The sequence below is a fragment of the Papio anubis genome, chromosome 11 (assembly GCF_008728515.1).
Source record: "Papio anubis isolate 15944 chromosome 11, Panubis1.0, whole genome shotgun sequence".
Taxonomy (NCBI): Eukaryota; Metazoa; Chordata; class Mammalia; order Primates; family Cercopithecidae; genus Papio; species Papio anubis.
In genome coordinates this window covers 69,807,754-69,830,219 of record NC_044986.1, presented here as the reverse complement: position 1 = coordinate 69,830,219, position 22,466 = coordinate 69,807,754, and the positions used below count along the sequence as shown (strand labels likewise).

Sequence of the window (22,466 nt, the reverse complement as noted above, 5' to 3'; positions counted from 1 at the left end):
ACGGTTGTACTGGGGGGTCACAGTGACAAAACTGTTTTGTCAGTTTAGTTTGTACTCTTTAAATTATTCAAAAATATAAACAAGTCTACCAAACAAGTCTGTCCTTCATGAAATATTTAGGGAATATGTTTCTTATGCTTTGCAAAATGTATCTCTTACAATAACCTTTAAATACCCAATGTAAGAAGTTTTATTTTTCGTTAAAATTTAATCTGTTTAGGACCAGGAGCTGCATTATCTATTCTAGACAAATTTCTTGAAGAATCCTCCAAACTGCAGTCTGATTCACAAGAACCCATTTTGACTACACAAACTTGGGATCCAAGTATAAACCAAAAACCATCTAACACATTTATCAAGGAGATACCAACAAAGAAAGGTAACTAGAAATAAAGATTTCCACTTGGAAGAGGGGCATAAGCTAGACAAAAATGAAGACTCTTATGATGAAATGGCAATCCTGACTTGTTTGAAGTTGATAACTAGGCTCTGAAATCCAAACTCAATGGTGTAACTCTCTCAGTAAGCAAGGATTTTTTTTTTTTTTTTTTTTTTTTTAGGGGCAGGTTTGCGTCTTTCACCCAGGAGGGGGTGCTTGGAGCGGAGTGAGGCTCACTGCAAGCTCCACCTCCCGGGTTCATGCCATTCTCCTGCCTCAGCCTCCCGAGTAGCTGGGACTACAGGCGCCTGCCACCTTGCCTGGCTAGTTTTTTGTATTTTTTAGTAGAGACGGGGTTTCACCGTGTTAGCCAGGATGGTCTCGATCTCCTGACCTCGTGATCCACCCGTCTCGGCCTCCCAAAGTGCTGGGATTACAGGTTTGAGCCACCGCGCCCGGCCAGCAAGGATTTTATATTTAGCTCACAGAAGTAGCCAACTACAGACCTATGATTTCCTAACAGTTCTTCATTTTTAAAAAACATCTACAAACTGTGTTTCACATTCAAGAAGATCTGAATACTTTTTAAAACCTTTTTATTTAGTTGTTCTTGCATTTGGAACCACAAGTAGATTTACCTTGAGAACCTTTGAGTTCTCCTTTTTGGGGACCATTGCTAGAGAGCAGTCAATTGCTTTCTAGATTATGATCCCTCTCATGTATTAGATAAGAAGACTCTCTGCTACGTGAGTGTATCTGAATTTCTTTTTTGAGATGGAGTCTTGCTCTGTTGCCAGGCTGGAGTGCTGTGGCGCAATCTTGGCTCACTGCAACCTCCGACTTCTTGGTTCAAGGGATTCTCCTGCCTCAGCCTCGCAAGTAGCTGGGATTACAGGCACGTGCCACCATGCCCAGATAATCTTTGTATTTTTAGTAGAGATGGGGTTTCACTGTGTTGGCCAGGATGGTCTCGAACTCCTGACCTCATGATCAACCTGCCTCGGCCTCCCAAAGTGCTGGGATTACAGGCATGAGCCACCGCGCCTGGAAGAGTGTGTCTGAATTTCTGACACTTTTTCTATTATATCCAGTCTTCAATCTTTTTAATGTAATATTTTCAGAAGCATCAAAATGTCAAGATTCATCAGCTTTTCTGCATCCCGGCCTTCATTATGGTGTTTCTCAAACTACCACCATCTTCATGGAGACCATACGTTTCTTGATGAAAGTCAAGGCTGTGCAGGTCAGAATATTTGGAAAAGGGCAAGTAGATGGAAAGATTTTAGCAAACTCCTTATTCTATCCATAATGGTATCTTTCAAGCTTAGATATTTGTGAAACAGAAATCAAATATGCTTTTGAGAGCATACTTTAAGCCCAACGGGAAAAACATCCAAACATGAACCACTCTTTGCACATGGCAGCAGAAGACCTCACTGCAAGTTCTGCTCCCTGTAGAATACCAACAGAGCTAAATCAGACTCTAAGGCATATGTTGCCTGATATCACTTTATTATGGGAATTCATTTTGTGAGTGTTGGGGGTTCACAGGAGCCAAATAATTCCCTTCTTCCCTTCTAGGTTTGATCCAAGTAGAAACATACATAGTACTATATCGGGGAATAAAAATATTAGCTTATTTTTATGGGTAAAACTGGGCTGGAGAACGTAACTGGTCCCACAATTGACTTACCCATGCAGTCACAGGTACAGCAGCTGAAGAACTGAAGTCTCCTCTGAGAGAAGAATAGCATCCTAGGAGGTCTGCCTATCACATGGGAAGCAAGAAACATATTCATGAGCAAGCAGTAGGAGAGAGCAAGATGCAGGAGCCAAGAGTGTTTGGTTTTGATCCTGCCAAGTGCATGCCCTACTCGAGGGCAGGCAAACTCAAGAAAGGACAAGAATTATCAACTGGGTGGGACTGAGCCACATTAAGCAGGAGCCTTTAACACATTAACCCTCCCCAAAATAGAAACAGACTCTCTTCTTCCACAGCTAAATAAGTCATTAGCACCCCCGGGTCAGAGACCCAGAAGGCAGGTAGAAAAAATAGCTGCGTTCCCTCTAGTATTCTCCTAAAAAGGTGTAAGTGTAATGTAGAATTTTCTACATTATAGACTGAGATGGGAACAGTGGGAGATGAAAAGAAGGATTTATCTTCGACTTAAGAAGTATATCTAACTTTGTTAAATTTGTAGGTCTTATAAAGTGTAAAAAGCAAAGATTTGGCCAGGCATGGTGGCTCACCCCCATAATTCCAGCACTTTTGAGATGCCAAGGCAGGAGGATTGCTTGAAGCCAGGAGGCTGCAGTAAGCAGCTCTGGGTGACAGAGCAAGACCCTGTCTCTAAAAAAAAAAAAAAATTCACCCAAAGTACAAAACTGGTAAACATAACTAATGTTTGGAGGTAGATCCAAAACACACATTTATGTTTCTAAGATTTCAAGTTTAGATTGTTAGAAAGGCAGTTTTACCTCACTTAAGTTTCCTTACAATGTCAACTGCCTGAAAATATTACCTACTTTGTAAGTGGGGTGGTTGATGATGTGCCTTTGTCTGCTGCATAATACATACAGTCTAACACTTACCTAGTATGATGACTAGCAAGACCAGAGTTATACGATATTGCAGGTTATTCACTTGGAAATGTCTTCATTTGGTGACTAGGTAAATAGCTGGTAATGAAACTATGAAGTGCAGAATGTTTGTAATTCACCCTTTACCTTTTGAAGTTGAGGATAATTATTTCATTCTGTAATACATTTCTTGTTGTTTATTATTAGAGGCAGAATCCTTCAACCGAAAAAAGACACAATGCAGCCATTTATATGCTCCTTATAATCTGATTTTCCTTGCAGTATGTGCACAGAGTGCTTGCACATGAGCTGTTATGCCCTCAAGGAGGCCCCAGCTGTGAATATTACTTGGTGCTGGCCCAGACACACATTCTTAAGAAGGACTTTGCCAAGGCAGAGGAATACCTTCAACAAGCAGCCCAGATGGACTACCTGGTAATGACTTTTGCTAAAGCCTCTTGAGTCTGGAGAAGGGGGTTTATTTAAAGGTGGTGATGCCTCCCAGTTACTCGGGAGGGTGAGGCAGGAGAATCGCTTGAACCTGGGAGGCGGAGGTTGCAGTGAGTGGATATTGCACCACTGCACTCCAGCCCGGGTGACAGTGCAAGACTCTGTCTCAAAAAAATAAAAATAAAGTAATCATGAGTTTTGCAAAGGGCAGAGAAAAGGATATATTTAGCTGATAGTGTTTATTTCAGTTTTTCTATATTTCTTCTCTTTTCTCATGTGAACAGTATCGGGGTTATGCTTGAATGTTTTTCTTAATATTTACTTCACACCCAAAATGGCTTTGAAGACTGCAAGAAAGAAATCTGAGGGCAGACCTAGAAAAATGTCTCCCAGTACAATTAAATGGTTATGTTTCTGAATGCTCTTAGAAAAAGAAAACAGTTGATCTGAAAAAGAAAAGAGAAAGGAAATGGACTTAATCTATCTAAATTTAAATGTTAAACAAAGATCATCAAGGTACTTTTAAATGTTACCTTATCCCATGTACTATTTGTTTTTCACTTTCCCAGAACCCCAATGTCTGGGGCCTGAAGGGCCATCTCTATTTTCTGAGTGGAAATCATTCTGAGGCCAAAGCATGCTATGAACGAACCATTAGCTTTGTAGTGGATGCTTCTGAGATGCACTTCATCTTCCTGCGGCTGGGGCTCATCTATCTGGAAGAGAAAGAGGTGAGGGGTAGAGGATGGGGAGTAACCCCATGGTCTGGGACCTGATTGTAATTCAAGCATTAATATCCATCTGTGTGGACTAAAATAGTATTATAATAATGACACTTTTACATCCAAAGGTAAAGTGACTTGCCCAACATCAGACAACCAGTAATTAGTGGAAGCAGCATTCAAACTCAGGCAGGCTGAAACCAGAGTTTGTGATTTTAACCATTATGCTACTAAACAGTTCTTAAGAACTCAGTAAATGTTATGTTAGCTAAAATTGTATTCTCAGTAGTCGAAACATCCTTAGCTTGACTTACCTAACAGAAGGTATCATGGGCTTCAAAAGGACTTATCTCCAAACTTTCTCCTTAACACAAAGGGTTCTATTTAATCTAGCTGAAGCTAACCCCATTCCATAGGGCACTCTGACCTGACCATGGAAGCAGCCCCTCCCCATATTTTGGGAAATATTCCGAGTTCTTTGAAAAAAAAAAAACCAAACCTTTCTTTTATGGAAAATTTCAATACATACAAAGCAAACAGAATAGTAGAATGAACCACCATGGACCCATCATCTCACTATAACAGTTAACATTCTGCCAAAGGCCTTTTGACTCCCCTGCTTTTGTTTTGACTTTATTGTATTTTTCCTGTCAGAACACCCAGTTGTCTTTTTATTTAATATTAAACAGCAACAGCAACAAGAAATTACAATGCTGTATGACGTAGTGGAAAGCTCATATAGGCTTGACAGAAATCCCTATCCCACTGTAGTGAAGTATATAAGGAAAAGTTCTCTTTCTGTTGTCATTGAAAGCTGCATCTTCAGAGCACTGCTGACTTAGGCAGACCCTGGGCAAGCAGGTCTTAGGCTGTTTGCTGAGGCTCAGCTATAGATGCATCTCATGTTGGAGATACAGGACAAGAAATTGTCCCTTCAGGGATATGTCCTTTGAAAGTTTGTCTTTTGAGTTTTTCTAAAATTCTAAGATCCTTTACAACAAAGGGAATAGATTTCCAGAATGATGAGGCTATATCAAGTACACCTTTTAGTCCAGAGATTGTATGTTTGTCATGCCACCACATGATGTTGCATTTAAGTGAAAGAGGGTAATCCATGAAGTCAAGGTGGAATTCAGATAATCATGATGGTTGCCCCCGCTTTCAGTGTAACTCCTTGCCTCAACTCTTGCAGAGACTATAAATGTCTTTGGAACTACTTCCAAGTGAAAGTCTGCCCTTTCATGTGATCTATCCATCTCCTCTCACCAATCTTCTTGCAATAACTCCCTTAAGGTAGATGTAAAAGTACAATTAAAGGTCTTACTTAACTTAGATTGTTCTGGAGAGCAACTTCAGAGATCCTGTGATCATCCCAGCAATACGGGGTTTGAAGCTTCTGGAACAGTAGCTTAGTGGTGCTTTCTTTCTACAGTATGAACAGGCAAAGAAAATCTACATGCAAGCCTGTAAGAGATCACCTTCATGCCTTACCTGGCTAGGACTGGGAATCGCCTGCTATCGGGTAAGAGGATGAAGGCTTGAGACTAGGGCTGTGCATACAGCTGACCTTGATTCCTTGGCCTTCCAAGCCTCCTGGGAGTTTGTAATGACGTTGGAATAGCCATCGGGGCTGTCTGCTGTAATGAAAAGTTGTTCTTCACAGGTGTTCAGTGAACTGAAGGTCACTTAACTCTAACTAGAAAAATAAAAGATCTTTTAAAAAAATCCCAGAAAAACCTGAACCAAGAAGCTATATAATAAAAAAAATTCATGTTATTTGGTATAGACACTCTTTTGTGATATTATCTGTAAGAAAAAGGTGATATGGGAGATGAAGAATCTATTCAAGTCAATTAAAGAAATTGATTGACACTAAGCACTGTGACCCTTCGATATGGAGGAGGACTTGCTATAGCTTCTGGTAGAAGCTTTTGCTCTGCTTCTCCTAAAAACTCTTTACTTAACCTTCTCTCATTTCCTCCAGTCTTCAAAGAGGCAAACATCGTCTTGTTCCTGCCTAATTTCTTCAGGTATATTATTGATTCCATGCCTCTCCTTTTCTTTGAATACCTTACTCACTTATTTATTTATTTATTTGAGAGGGAGTCTCGCTCTGTCTCCCAGGCTAGAGTGCAGTGGTGCAGTGGTGCAATGGTGTCGCCTCAGCTCACTGCAATCTCCGCCTCCTGGGTTCAAGTGATCCTCCTGCCTCAGCCTCCTGAGTAGCTGGGATTACAGGTGCCCACCACCACGCCAGGCTAATTTTTGTATTTTTAGTAGAGATGGGGTTTCACCATATTGGCCAGGCTGGTTTTGAACTCCTGACCTCAAGTGATCCACCTGCCTTAGCCTCCCAAAGTGCAGGGATTACAGGCATGAGCCACCTGACTTAGCCCCTCATTGCTATTTTTCAACCATAAAGATAATATGTGTTCATTATAGAAACTTTAGAAGAAGCCAGGAGCAGTGGCTCACACCTGTAATTCCAGCACTTTGGGAGGCTGAGGCAGAAGGATCTCTTGAACCTAGGAGTTTGAGAGAAACCAACCTGGGCAACAGAGCAAGATCCCCATCTCTACTAAAACATTAAAAATTAACCAGGCATGGTGGCATGTGCCTGTAGTCCCAGATACTTGGGAGGCTGAGTTGGGAGGATTGCTTGGTGGGAACACAGAAGTTAGAGGCTGCAGTGAGCCATGATCGTGCCACTGCACTCCAGCCTGGGTGACAGAGCAAAACCTCATCTCTAAAAGTAAATAGACAGATACAAAATATGAAGAAAACATATACAGATACAAAATATGAAGAAAATAGATACAAAATATGAAGAAAACATTAAAGTATCCATAACTCCACAAGTTGGTGATAACTACTGTTAACATTGAATGCATTTTTCTCCCATCTTTTTTTCATATATATGAAAGCAATTTTAATGTATAAAATGTAAATATTTACTCCTTTGTAACCTTTTTTAATACTTAACAGTATAGTATTGGTATCTTCTTACAGCTCTGTCACCCAGGCTGGAATGCAGTGGCGCCATCTCGACTCACTGCAACCTCCGCCTTCTGGGTTCAAGTGATTCTTCTGCCTCAGCCTCCTGAATAGCTGGGATTACAGGTGTGTGCCACCACACCCAGCTGATTTTTGTGTTTTTAGTAGAGGCGGGGTCTCACCATGTTGGCTAGGCTGGTCTCAAACTTCTAACCTCAGGTGATCCTCCCACCTCAGCCTCCCAAAGTGCTGGGATTACAGGCATGAGCCACCGCACCCGGCCTGTGTTTTGTTTTTCACACATCTGTCAGTGAGCTCTTTTGAGGGCAGATACTGTATTTTATTTATTTACTTGAGACAGGGTCTTGCTCTGTCACCCAGGCTGGTGTACAGTGGCTTAATCTCAGCTCATTGCAATCCCTGCCTCCAGGGCTTGGTTGATCCTCCTGCCTCAGCCTCCTGAGTACCTGGGACTACAGGATTTTATTTTTTTATTCCCAGCATCTAGCATACTGCCTGACACAGAGCAAATCCTTGGCAAATGTAGGTTGATTAAATAGTAAATCAATGTCTCAGAGACTTCAAAGTGTGGGCGTGGGTGAAAGGCCATTCTTCATCTTGTCTTCAGCCTAGAAACCCATTATTTAATTATTTTAAAGCAGAAAAAGTGGGCTGGGCACAGTGGCTCACACCTGTAATCCCAACACTTTGGGAGGCCAAGGTGGGCAGATCACTTGAGGCCAGGGGTTTAAGACCATCTGGCCAACATGGTGAAACACCATCCGTACTAAAAATACAAAAATTAGCCGGCTGTGGTGGCAGGCACCTGTAATTCTAGCTACTCAGGAGGCTCAGGGAGGAGAATCCGTTAAACCTGAGAGGCGGAAGTTGCAGTGAGCCAAAATCACGCCATTGCACTCCAGCCTGGGCAGCACAGCGAGACTCTGTCAAAGAGGAGAGGTGAGATGAGGCGGGGTGAGGCGGGGTGAGGTGAGGCGGAAAAGAGAAAAGAAAAGAAAAAAGAACAAAGAAAAGAGAGGGGAATGGTGGGGAGGGGAGGGGAGAGAGAGGAGAGGAAAGGAAAGAGAGAAGAGGGGAGGAAAGAAAAAAGAAAAGAGAAAAGAAAAAAGAAAAGAAAAGAAAAGAGAAGAGCTACTTCATTGGAGAAGGGAGAACCTTTTGGAATGTTTTACAAAGCAGCAGAGCAAACTCACAGTTAGGAAGCAGCAACAATTTCCATGTGCCCAGAGCTCAGAGTGCACCCTAGAGTCTCTGAATACTGCACTGATTGGTCGGGATTGGGCTGTTAATAACTGATATTAGGGGAAAGAAAGCTTTCTGGACAATAGTATTTCAACAGGCAAATCAGACTTTTACCTCAGGAAAAGGATGCACAATGTAAATTTAAAAAGCTATAAATGTATCTGAGAGCCCACAGTATGTGGATAAATCACTGAATGATGCACACATGAGAGTTGAGTTCCTGTGAATTTCCAACCTTGCACCTGAAGCTCCATGGTTTATAGATGTCCTGATGGGACCACTGTAGAGGGAAGGAAGAAAGGGGTATAAGTTAAGAGCTTACTAGGCAGGGTTCCAGAATCCCCAACCTGGCTTTTTAATCAGAGCTCTTCTACTTTTAATTGGTTCGTATATTGAACCACCACATAAGATTTCATTTGCAGAAAAGAGTTCTGATGCTAAAAATATTAAAAAGTTGAAAACCATTGTTATAGGTCGTGTACACCAGTATTATTGGGACATAGTGGTTTCAGCTAAGCTAACTCACATGTCTCATTTTTCTGCCAAGCTGGAGGAGCTCACAGAGGCTGAGGATGCTCTCTCTGAAGCCAATGCACTGAACAACTACAATGCTGAAGTATGGGCATATCTGGCTCTGGTCTGCCTGAAAGTGAGTGTTTATTATCCTTACACAATGCCCTTGAGGGGTCAAGTAAGCAAGGGGCAGCAGATGGCTATTAATGCATGGTAGCTGAAATCTGATAAGCTCTAGGTGTAATGATTATGCTGATGACAAAGGAAGGGCCAAGTCTGAGCAGGATCTACTTGAAACATGCTTAAAAATAATATATTTAGGTGTGTTTCTCTGGAAAGGAAGTTCTAAAAATAGGAGCAATCTTGTATCACAACATAAACTAGGTCAAAGATTGATGAAGGAGATGTTCTACTAGTGTTTCTGAATCATTTCTTCCCATTGAAATGCTGGCTGAGGGTGCTTGTCCTTGATTTAGAGGGGATATTGGGTGGAGGGTAATGTGGGAGTTCATGGTAGGTGCTTTACCTATTAAAAGTAACTCTCCCATAGTTAGACTTAAATAACTTGCGTATCAGTCTAAGACCACATTGGGAATAATGAGAGCAGCCCTCAGTTTTCCACTGGCCAATATGACACCAAATTGATGGGGAGTATTATTATAAGTGAAATGAACAAAACAAAAATTACTAGATTTTCTGTTTAGTGTAAATATTCCAAATATCAATATTTAAAAAATACCTGAGGTCTGGCCGGGTGTAGTGGCTCACACTGGTAACCCCAGCAATTTGGGAGGCTGAGGCAGGTGGATCACTTGAGCTCAGGGTTTGAGACCAACCTGGGGAACATGGCAAAACCCTGCCTCTACAAAAAATTAGCCAGGGATGGTGTGGAGAGCTTGTGGTCCCAGCTACTTTCAAGGGTTGGGGTGGGATGATCGCTTGAGCCTGGGAGGCAGAAGTTGCAGAGTGCTGAAATTGTGCCACTACACTCCAACCTGGGTGACAGAGTGAGACCTCATCTCAAATAAATAAATAAATAAATAAATAAATAAATAAAAGAAAATAAAAAGAGTTCTTACCCCAGCTCTCCCCTAACTAGCTCTAGGATCTGAGGCAAGTCACCTTACTTTATTGGGCCTCAATTTCCTCATCTTTAAACTAAAAGGGCCAGTATGGAAGACCATAATATGCTTCTCTTAGAAATTGATAAGTCAAATACGAAAAAAATAGGATATATATATACACAGATGTATAACCCATTCAACAGGTTTGAGTTCAAACACCAATATAGAACTCTTCACTTAACAATGAGAGGACACGTATTCTTTTCAAGTTCAAATGAGTTATTTGTAAAAGTTGACCACATGCAAAACCAGAAAGAGGAGTTCAACAAATACATACAGATCACATGGCAGTAAAATGATAAATCAACAACTAAAATAAAGCCCAAAAGACTCATATACTTGGGCTGGGCGCGGTGGCTCAAGCCTGTAATCCCAGCACTTTGGGAGGCCGAGACGGGTGGATCATGAGGTCAGGAGATCGAGACCATCCTGGCTAACATGGTGAAACCCCCCCGTCTCTACTAAAAATACAAAAAAAATTAGCCGGGCGAGGTGGCGGGCACCTGTAATCCCAGCTACTAGGGAGGCTGAGGCAGGAGAATGGCATGAACCCCAGAGGCAGAGCTTGCAGTGAGCTGAGATCCGGCCATTGCACTCCAGCCTGGGCGACAGAGCGAGACTCCGTCGCAAAAAAAAAAAAAAAAGGACTCATATACCTTTGGAAACTGAAAACATGCTTGTAATTAATAAGTCAATGAAGAAACCTTGTGACACTTCAAATATGAAGTCTTCTGTGCTAGGCAGAAGTCTAAAGATGGCCCCCTCCCGTAAGATTAATCTATTAAACACTAATGTAGGTACTGCTGTGAAATGATTTTGCAGATGTAAATAAAATACCAAATCAGTTGACCTTAAAATACAGATATTATCTGGGTGGACCTGACCCAGTCAGGTAAATCTTCTAAAAGCAGAGTTTTCTCTGGTGATGGGGGCAGAAAGGAAGTCAGATTTGAAACATAAGAATCATTCAGTATAGCATCCCTGGCTTGAATATGGAGAAGGACCACATGTCAAGGAATGTGGGTGGCATCCAGAAGCTAACAGCAGCCCCTGCAGAGAGCCAGCAGGGAAATAGGGACCTTTTAGGAACCTACAAGCACAAAGAACTGAATTCTACTAACAACCTGAATAAGCTTGGGAGTACAGTCTTCTCCAGAGCCTGCAGATGAGAACCCAGCACAGATGACACCTTCATTTTGGCCTTGTGAGACCCTAAGCAAAGAACTAGTTGAATAATGTCAGGCTTCTGATCTATGGAAAATGTGATATGATAAATGGGTGTTATACACAGCAGTAGAAAATTAGGCCTTGTAGTAGATTTTTATAATAATGGTCCCCATTTAATTATGCTGTCATGTCCACATCTTTTGCAATGTTATATTGCCACTCACTCCCGTCAAGAGACAGAGTCATTTCTCCACCCCCTTGAATCTAAGCTAAACTTGTGATTTTCCCTGACCAGTAGAATATGATGGAAGTGACATTGTGTGAATTATCAGAGGTTAGGCTTTTAGAAGCCTTCAGCTACCACTCTTGCTCTCTTGAAACTGTGGGACCACTGTGCTGTGAAGAAGCCCAGTTTAGCCTATAGAAGGCTATAGGAGTCCACATGGAAGAGAACTGAATCACTCCAGCCAACAGCCAACATTAACTGCTATTTGAGTAAGGTTTTCTTGGATCCTTAAGTCCTAGCCAAATTGTCATATGACCTCAGCTGCATGAGTGATCTCCGGGAAAACCAGCAAAACAGTCCACATTACCTGTAGAATTTTGAGAAATAACATATTGTATTTTAAGCCATTAAGTTTTGGATTGGTTTATTATACTTCAGTAAGTAACTGAAATGAGGCTGAATAAAAGCAAAGCCAATATATATTAGAATTATGGGATAAAATTAAAGCAATAAATGGAGGGTAATTTATAGCATTAAATACATATGTTAGAACAAAGATTGAAAATCAATGAATTAATTATTTAAATAAATAAAGTAGTAAAGGGAAAGTAAGGAAACCCAAAGAAATAATTGAGAAAATGATAAGGAGTAGAAATAAATGAAAATTTCAACAAAGACATAATAGGATTAACAAAATTATGAGCTGTTTTTTGCAGAGACTAGTGAACAGACAAACCTCTTGCATGACTAAGAATTTTGTTTAAAATGGGAAGACACAATATTAGCAGCAAAATGGAAACTAAATTAAAATCATTGGCTATTCTTATTCTATTAATTATTAAAAAAACTAAATCATTGGCTAAAGTTAATACCCATTCATGACTTTTTATAAAAACAAACTAGCTTTTTTAAAATCTGAAACTACATGTCCCAAAATCTAAACTATTATATGAAATGGTGAAAAGTTATTCCTTTTGACGTCAGGAACAAGATAAGGAAAATGTTATTGTCACTTCTACTTGAAACTATACTGGAGGTTCCATTAAGGCAATAACACACATACATACACACATAAAAGAAATTGAAGGTAAAAGGATTAGGTAGGAACCCAAGAAAATCTACAAGCAAACCGAAATATGTAATAAAAAGAGTTCAGTACTGAAATGGTAGATAATAAACTAACAATGATGGTTACTACACAGGGCAGTCATTGGGGAACAGGGTGTATAAGGAGACAGGTGGAAGCAAAACTCAATGTATGCTTTATTATATCCTTTTGACTTTTGAATAATATAAATGTAGTCAATGAAGATTAACACAAAGAAGTGGATGGACAAAGCTGCTGGATAAAAGATCAATATAAAAATCAGTGTCGGGCCGGGCGCGGTGGCTCAAGCCTGTAATCCCAGCACTTTGGGAGGCCGAGGCGGGTGGATCACGAGGTCAGGAGATCGAGACCATCCTGGCTAACATGGTGAAACCCCGTCTCTACTAAAAATACAAAAAACTAGCCGGGCGTGGTGGCGGGCGCCTGTAGTCCCAGCTACTCGGAGGCTGAGGCAGAAGAATGGCGTGAACCTGGGAGGCGGAGCTTGCAGTGAGCCGAGATCGCGCCACTGCACTCCAGCCTGGGTGACACAGCGGGAGACTCCGTCTCAAAAAAAAAAAAAAAAAAAAAAAAAAAAATCAATGTCGGCTGGGCGCGGTAGCTCAAGCCTGTAATCCCAGCACTTTGGGAGGCTGAGACAGGCGGATCACGAGGTCAGGAGATTGAGACCATCCTGGCTAACCCGGTGAAACCCCGTCTCTACTAAAAAATACAAAAAAACTAGCGGGGCGAGGTGGTGGGTGCCTGTAGTCCCAGCTACTTGGGAGGCTGAGGCAGGAGAATGGTGTAAGCCCTGGAGGCGGAGCTTGCAGTGAGCGAGATCCGGCCACTGCACTCCAGCCTGGGCAACAGAACGAGATTCTGTCTTAAAAAAAAAAAAAAAAAAATCAATGTCATCAAAATCAGGAACAATCAGTTTGAAAGTCTGATTTTTAAAATCCCATTCAAGACCTGTGTGGAGAAAATCACAAGACTGCATTGTAAAAGAAAATCTAATAGAAAGATACACCATGTCCATGGGCAGGAAGTTTTGATGACATAAAGATGAAAGTTTTCCCTAAATTAATATCTAAGTTTAAGGCAATTCCAATAAAAATAATAACACAAGATTTTTAAGGAACTTGATGAGATAAATCCTAAAATTCACTTGGTTGAATAAAGGCCAAAAAAAAAAAAAAAAAAAAAAATAGCTATGACAGTATGGAAGAAAGAGTAAGGAGGAAGGGCTTTCCTATTAAATATCGAGCCTTATTATGAAGCTGCAACAATTAACACTGAGTGCTATTAGTGTAAGAGTAGGTAAGTGAAACCATTGGCAGACAGAAATAGACCGACATATGTATGGAAACTTAGGTTTTGAGTAGATAGTATTTAAAAGTAATTGGAGTTTTCTGGAAATTTACCATGATGCACTTCCTCTAGCAATTTGAAAATGAGTGTGCACAAGTTATTAATTACAGCATATTGCAATCGCAAAATAATGGAAACAACCTAAATGGAGTTCATTTATTAAGCATGGGAGAATGTTTACATAAATTATGGTATATTCACATAATGGAATACTATGCAGCTGAAAAAATAATGAGGAAGATCTCTATGAACTGATGTGGAATGATTTTCAGTTTATATTATTCGGTAAAAAAAGTGAAGTGCAATATTATACCACCTTTTGTGTAAGAAAGAAGGAAAGGCCGGGCGTGGTGGCTCAAGCCTGTAATTCCAGCACTTTGGGAGGCCGAGACGGGCAGATCACGAGGTCAGGAGATCGAGACCATCCTGGCTAACACGGTGAAACCCCGTCTCTACTAAAAAAAATACAAAAAAGTAGCCGGGCGAGGTGGCGGGCGCCTGTAGTCCCAGCTACTTGGGAGGCTGAGGCAGGAGAATGGTGTAAACCCAGGAAGCAGAGCTTGCAGTGAACTAAGATCAGGCCATTGCACTCCAGCCTGGGCGACAGAGCGAGACTCCGTCTCAAAAAAAAAAAAAAAAAAAAAAAAGAAAGAAGGAAAAAGAAGAAAATATACACGAATCTCTTCTTTAGTGCAAAAAGAAGCACAGGAAGGATAAACCAGAGATTAATGAGAGTAGATTCTACAGGACATGAGTGGGCATGGGTAGAGGAGGGAGGAAATGAGGGGAATGGCACTGTGATTGTCCCTATTTGTAGAGTTCTGACTTTTGGGACCATGCTAATATTTCATGTATTTTTTAAAAAAGAAAATCAGCAAGAAATGGGGAGACCACATAATTACGTACAAACAAAACCAAATAAAATTGTATTTCAAGTGAATGACGTAATTACACTGACAATGCAGAAAAATAATTAACTCGTGGTACTTTTGAAAACATTCTTTGCAATGTAGACTAATACATACTATGTATCAGGCTAAAGAGAAAAAAAAACCTTTATACACATTTAAAGTATAGTTTTAGGCTTCATTTTTGCAGAGGCATGAGTTAGCAGTTCTGAAATTACTAGGTATTCTATGATTTAACAAATAATTATGTTGTGGATAATGGGAGTCACATTTTTCACTGTGCTTCAAAGGAAGTTACAAATGTGGAAACAAGAAGGATAGAATAACCTTGTAGTGGTGAATTAGAATGGGAGATACTGATAAGAGCTCCTTGTTTGATAGATTAAATAGATACAGGTATAAATAGGTAGAAATATATGTGTATTTATAGAAATATATTCATATGTGTCTAAATACCTATGTCTCAAAAATAAATAGTGGTGGCAGGGGCCATAAGCACATCTAATGCTCAGGTCTTGGTTTCTAAATCCATTTAAGAAATAGGGCATTTGTCCACTTTAGAAGGAAAGGGTTTGTCGGGGGACCAGAGGCTTCTTGGAAGAGGGCCAAAAATTCCAGAACTAGTGCCCGGAAAGTGAAAGATGAGTCTGAGATGTCTTGTTGAGTCAGAAAATAAAAAATGTTGAAAGAAAGAGTGGCACATATCAAAACGGCATAGGGAAAAAAATAAAATCAACAGGAACTAGCTTAAAGTGGGGACTCCCTCTGGCTAAAACAAGGATAATTTGAGCATCCAAATATATAATTGTAGAAAAGGATTACAAATAAGAATCTATGAGCCCACCGTGATATAATTAAACAAATAAGTGGTGAGAGAAAGGAAAGCTTACGGTCAAAGGCGAACTGCTAAATGTATGAAGAATGATGGAATTGGAAAATCGCAATTTGGAAACCATCACAATAGATTCAGTGGACAATCATCAATGTACGCTAAAATTATGGTTGAAAAGTTCAAGGAGTAAGAGAATATTTCATAGTCTCAAAGTATCTCCTCACAAAATACTTACTAATTACAAAGGGGACAATAGTAACATTAGAGTAGAAAAACCTGGCAGATAGCAATGTAATAAAGTTAACATCACAAGTATTGAGATAAGCATCTTGTGCTTCCTCATATGGTGCACTGAGAACACAGCATTTTTATGGTATTCCTGTTAAATGTTCATAACCTGATATGATTATGAGGGAACATCAGACAAACATGAATTGAGGAATAGTTTACAAAATAGCGCTCTGTATTTTTAAAACAAAAATGCCAATATCATGAAACACAAAGACTCAAGAACTATTCCAGATTAAAAGAAACTGGAGACATAAATAATGAATACAATGCGTGATCTTGGATTTTCTTTTCTTTTCTTTTTTTTTTTTTTTTTGAGACTGAGTCTGGCTCTGTCGCCCAGGCTGGAGTGCAGTGGCCGGATCTCAGCTCACTGCAAGCTCCGCCTCCCAGGTTCACGCCATTCTCCTGCCTCAGCCTCCCGAGTAGCTGGGACTACAGGCGCCCGCCACCTCGCCCGGCTAGTTTTTTGTATTTTTTAGTAGAGACGGGGTTTCACCGTGTTAGCCCGGATGGTCTCGATCTCCTGACCTCGTGATCCGCCCGTCTCGGCCTCCCAAAGTGCTGGGATTACAGGCTTTATTTCTGGAATTTTCTATGTAATATTTTCAGATCTTGGTGGGCTGAGGTTGACCTTGGGTGAGTGAAGGTGTGGAAAGCAAAACCTCAGATAAGGGGGACTACTGTATACATATATTTTGTATATGTATACATATATTTTGTATATGTATACATATATTTTGTATATGTATACATATATTTTGTATATGTATACAGTACATGTATTCCTTCCTGACAGAAGGAAGAGAGAACTGTTTTTGTAACTTTTATTTGATCTGAAATTGTCAGAAAAAATTTTAAATACCCCTTAAAATAATGCAGATTGACAACACACTACACACCCACTAGAATAGCTTAAATCAAAAAGATAAGCCAGGCATGGTGGCTCATGCCTGTAATCCCAGCACTTTGGGAGGCCAAGGCAGGCAAATTGCTTGAGCCCAGGAGTTTGAGACCAGTTTGGACAGCATGGTGAAACCCCGTCTGATATGATTTGGCTGTGTCCCTACCCGAATCTCATCTTGAATTGTAACCCCCACAATTCCCGCTTGTTGTGGAAGGAACCAGGTGGGAGGTGATTGAATTATGGGGGTGGCTCTTTTCTGCACTGCTCTCCTGGAGTGAATGAGTCTCACAAGATTGATGGTTTTAAAAACGGGAGTTTCCCTACACAAGCTTCTTTTTGCCTGCTGCCATCCACGTAAGACGTGACTTCCTCCTCTTTGCCTTCCACCATGATTGTGAGGCCTCCCCAGCCACTTGGAATTGTGAGTCCAGTTAAACCTCTTTCCTTTGTAAATTGCCCAGTCTCTGGTATGTTTTTTTTTTTTTGAGACGGAGTCTCACTGTGTCTCCCAGGCTGGAGTGCAGTGGCGCGATCTCGGCTCACTGCAAGCTCCGCCCCCCGGGTTCACGCCATTCTCCCGCCTCAGCCTCCCGAGTAGCTGAGACTACAGGCGCCCGCTACCACGCCCGGCTAGGTTTTTGTATTTTTAGTAGAGACGGGGTTTCACCATGTTAGCCAGGATAGTCTCGATCTCCTGACCTTGTGATCCACCCGCCTCGGCCTCCCAAAGTGCTGGGATTACAGGCTTGAGCCACCGCGCCCGGCCTCTGGTATGTTTTTATCAGCAGCATGAAAACTGACTAATACAGTAAATAAAAATTAAAAAAAATTTAAAAAATACAAAGATTAGCCAGGTGTGGTGGCGGGTGACTGTAGTCCCAGGTGCTTGGGAGGCTGAGATGAGAGAATCACCTGATCCTGGAAGGTTGAGGCTGCAGTGAGCCCCTGTGATGGCACCACTGCACTCCAGCCTGGGTGACAGAATGAGATCTTGTCTCAAAAAAAAAAAGATAGACAATGCCAAGTAGTAACAAGGATGTGATAAACTGGAATCCTCATACATTACTGATAGGGTTGTAAATTGGTACAACACTTTGGTAAACAGTTTGTCAGATTCTAAAAAAGTTACATATATTTACCATATGTCCCAGCAATTCTACTTCTCTATATCTAACTAAGAGAAATGAACACATATGTCCACACAAAAATTTGTATATGAATTTTTATCACAGCATTTAATAATAGCACAAAACTGGGAACATTTTACATGTCCATCAGTGAATGGGTAAACAAAATGAGGAATATTTACACAATGGAGTACTACTCAGCAGTTAAAATGAAATTCTGATTCATGTAATAATATGGATAAACCTCAAAAATATTATGGTAAGTGAAAAAAGCAAGGCACAGAAGACTATATATTATTTGATTCTATTTACTTGAAATAAGGAAAATAGATCAATGGTTGCCTGGAGCCAAAGGTGAGGATGGAGAGTAAGTGCAAACAGGCATGAAAGAACTTTTTGGAGTGGTAGGAGTCTTCTAACACTGGATTGTGCTGATGCTTGCACAACATAACATTAAAATTAGTGAATTTTATGGCATGTAAGTTATGCCTTAATATAGCTATTTTTTATAAAGACACTATATAGCACCTGCAAAATGAGAAACAGATGGATTCTTCACTAAATGGTGATAGGACAACTGGCTACTATCCACATTAAAAAAAAAAATTAGTTCCTTACCTCACACACCACACACAATTCCAACTGGTTTAAAGACCTAAGTTTTTTTTCTTAAGAGATAGGGTCTTGCTCTGTTGCTGAGGCTGGAGTGCAGTGCAGTGGGGTGATCCTGGGCTCAAGGGATCCTCCTGCTTCAGCCTCCGGAGTAGCTGGGACTACAGGCATGCACCACCACTCCTGGATAATTTATTTTATTTTATTTTGTGTAGAGACAGAGTCTCACTATGTTGCCCAGGCTAGTCTTGAACTCCTGGCCTCAAGTAATCCTCATGCCTCAGCTTTCCGAAGAGCTGTGATTACAGGCATGAGCCTCTGTGCCCAACCCTAAAGATCTAAGATCTGAGTCCTTTTTTTTTTCTTTTTTCTTGAGACAGGCTCTTGCTCTGGTACCCAGGCTGGAGTGCAGTGGCAGGAACATAACTCACTTGCTGCCTCGACCTACTGGGCTCAAGTGATCCTACTGCCTCAGCCCCCCAAGTAGCTGGGACAACAGATGTGTGCCACCACGCCTAATTTTTTCATTTTTTATAGAGACAGAGTCTCACCGTGTTGCCCAGGCTGGTCTTAAACACCTGGGCTCATGCAATCTTTCCCCCTCAGCCTCTCAAAGTGCAGGGATTACAGGCATGAACCACTGCACCCAACCCTGTGCCCATTTTAAAATCAGATTATAGAGATTTTCCTTATTGTAGCAGCTGTTTATATAACCTGGATGCTAATCCTCTGTTATAAATTCTGCAAATATTTATAATAAAGTCCTTAAACTTTATTTTAGTGTCATTTTTTATACCTGAGTTTCCAACTTTAAAACTGTGGGAAAATCACTGGAGCCTGGAAGGTTGAGGCTGCAGTGAGCTGTGATTGTGCCACTGCATCCAGCCTAAATGACAGAGCCAGACCCTGTCTCAAAAAAGAAAAAAAAAAAAAGGAGGGGGAGGGGCATGGGGGACAACATAGGAATATGCAGTTTGCTAATGTGGAGACTGTAAAAGTTAATACATGTATGAGAAGAAGCTCTGTGTCACTAGTAAGCATAAGAATGCAACTTAGAATAATGATGTGGCAGAAATTCACAGCCATCAGCTTGGCAAAAATTTAAGTATGGTATTAGCACTTATCGGGGGAACCAGCCCCCAGTATTTCAATGTAGGTTCTTTTCTATTTTCCCTAAGTGTCGGCCGGTCTGAGAAATAAAGGGAAAGAGTACAAAAGGAGAAATTTTAAAGCTGGGTGTTCGGGGGAGACCTCCCATGTCGGCAGGTTCCGTGATGCCCCCTGAGCTGCAAAACCAGCAAGTTTTTAATTATGGATTTCAAAAGGGGAGGGGTGTACAAATAGGGTGTGGGTCACAGAGATCACATTCTTCAAGGGGAATAAAATATCATAAGGCAAATGGGGGCAGAGTGAGATCACAAGACCAGGGCGAAATTAGAATTGCTGATGAAATTTCATGTCCCACTGGGCACGCATTATCATTGATAACATCTTATCAGGAGACAGGGTTTGAGAGCAGACAACTGGTCTGACTAAAATTTACTAGGCAGGAATTTCCTAATCCTAATTAGCCTGGGGGCGCTACAGGAGACCGGGACTTATTTCATCCCTTTTCTGCAACTGTATAAGACAGACACTCCCAGAGCAGCCATTTTAGAGACATACCCCTGGGAATGCATTCTCTTTCTCAGGGCTGTTCCCTCCTGAGAAAAAGAATTTAGCGATATTTCTCCTATTCGCCTTTGTAAGAAAAGAAATATGACTCTGTTCTCTCTGACCCCACAGGCAGTGAGGACCAATAGTTATCTCCCTTGTTCCCTGAAAATTGCAGCCATCCTGTTCCTTTTGGATGCCCAGATTTCATATTGTTCAAACACACATGCTCTACAAACAATTTGTGAAGATAACGCAATCATCACAGGATCCTGAGGCGACATACATCCTCAGTTTATGAAGATGACGGGATTAAGAGATTAAAGTAAAGATAGGCATAGGAAATTATAAGAGTATTGATTGGGGAAGTGATACATGTCCATGAAATCTTCACAATTTATGTTCACAGACTGCACTAAAGACAGGTGTAAGAAATTATAAAAGTATTAATTTGGGGAACTAATAAATGTCCATGAAATCTTCACGATTTATGTTCTTCTGCCATGGCTCCAGCTGGTCCCTCCATTCAGGGTCCCTGACTTCCTGCAACAAGCACTGATGAAGATTCTCATAATTGCAATTGGATGTAAATTGGCACAACCACTTTTAAGTACAATGTGGCATCATTTAGTTATATTAGTATCTACAATTTGGCAATGCAATAGCTAGATATAATCCTAAGAAAAATACAAGAAGATATGTATAACATCTGTAATCCCAGCTACTCAGGAGGCTGAGGCAGGAGAATCGCTTGAACCCAGGGGGCAGAGGTTGCAGCGTTGAGATCGCGAGAGTGCTGAGATCGTGCCATTGCACTCCAGCTTGGGTGACAGTGAGACTTTGTCTCAAAACAAAAAGAGGAAGGAGAAGAAGAAGAAGATAAGTACAAGTATGTTTACTGCAGCAGTGTTCATGATAGCAGAAAAATTATTTTTCAAAATTGTTTTGGCTATTCTGGATCTTCACATCATTTGGGCCTCTGCCTCCTTGTGGCAGGAGGGAAACAAAGTAATAGTGGTAGGAAGGGAAGGTGTGCTGGAAAATGCTGCTGGCAATTCAGTGAACTTCAGGTGGGAACATTTCAAAGTGTAGATTTGTAGGAAGTAAGGGTTTAGGGTATGAAAGTTTTGTGAACTAGTAAAACTTTCATATGGACTAGCATTAGTCAGAAAATTGGACTAGATATTCCCCAGGTCCCCTTCAGACCTGAACATTCTGTGGTTCTTACATATTTAAGCTTTTCTAAGTGACTTTGGATACTCTAAGTTAGTTACTATGTGACAAACTCAAGAAGTAGAATAGTGGATTCATATTATCTCATTTAACTTCTGGAGGAGTGCTTCATGCAAAGAATAATATCAACTGGGGGGAGTAGTGTTCTTATCTCATATCCAGATCTTCATAGAAGTAATTCTGATACCTACTTTTTCTAATTCCTAGAGACAGAGTAATGTAGTAGTTAAAAACTTGGACTCTGGAGTCAAACTGCATTGTTTTAAACCTGGCTCCTCTACTTACTAGCTTCATAACCCTCGCAAGTTACTTATCCTCTCTGTAAACTGGGAATAATAAATAACAGTAGTTATCTCCTAGGTCTTGAGGATTAAGAATGAACTTAAAGCACTAAAAACAATATCAATAATGAAAACAATGTAAATCACATAGTATGGACTGGTAAGTGTTAATTATTATTAACAGAATGGCTTCAATCGTAAGAGGAACAAATGACTCATGGTGCTTTCAAAAAGGTGAGAGGCCAGGTTATCTTTAAGCTTTTCAAAATGAAGGAGGAATTTTTTTTCCTTTTTTTTTTTTTTTTGAGATGGAGTCTCACTCTGTCGCCCACGCTGGAGTGCAGTGGCACAATCTCAACTCACTGCAACCTCCACCTCCTGGGTTCAAGCGATTCTCCTGTCTCAGCCTTGCGAGTAGCTGGGACTATAGGCACGTGCCACCACACTCAGCTAATTTTGTGTATTTTTAGTAGAGATGCGGTTTCACCGTGTTAGCCAAGATGATCTCAATCTCCTGACCTCGTGATTCACCCGCCTCGGCCTCCCAAAGTGCTAGGATTACAGGCATGAGCCACTGTGCCCAGCCAGGAGGATTTTTTTTTTTTTTTTTTTTTTAAAACCTTTTTCTCCCTACCATCTTTCATTTGCTAGCTTTCCCTCTGAATTCAGAAGTTTTAACTGGAAGGTGTAGAAGCCTCTGCCTAAGGGGTAGGTGCCTCTGCCTTAACTGAGGCAATGTATTTTCCTTA

At 40.8% G+C, this 22,466-nt stretch overlaps 1 protein-coding gene across 6 annotated transcripts in view; it reads left to right on the top strand.

Annotated features, from left to right (window-relative positions):
- The window catches only part of CFAP70 (cilia and flagella associated protein 70), a 110,816-nt gene that overhangs the window by 85,859 nt on the left and 2,491 nt on the right, over positions 1–22,466 (top strand). For all 6 annotated transcript variants that reach the window (XM_021943372.2, XM_021943373.2, XM_021943371.2 and 3 more), the window contains 6 exons: positions 221–379; positions 1,501–1,622; positions 3,242–3,394; positions 3,979–4,140; positions 5,564–5,653; positions 8,936–9,037. In XM_021943372.2, the coding sequence (XP_021799064.1) occupies positions 221–379; positions 1,501–1,622; positions 3,242–3,394; positions 3,979–4,140; positions 5,564–5,653; positions 8,936–9,037 (788 nt within the window). The remainder of the gene's footprint in view (positions 1–220; positions 380–1,500; positions 1,623–3,241; positions 3,395–3,978; positions 4,141–5,563; positions 5,654–8,935; positions 9,038–22,466) is intronic.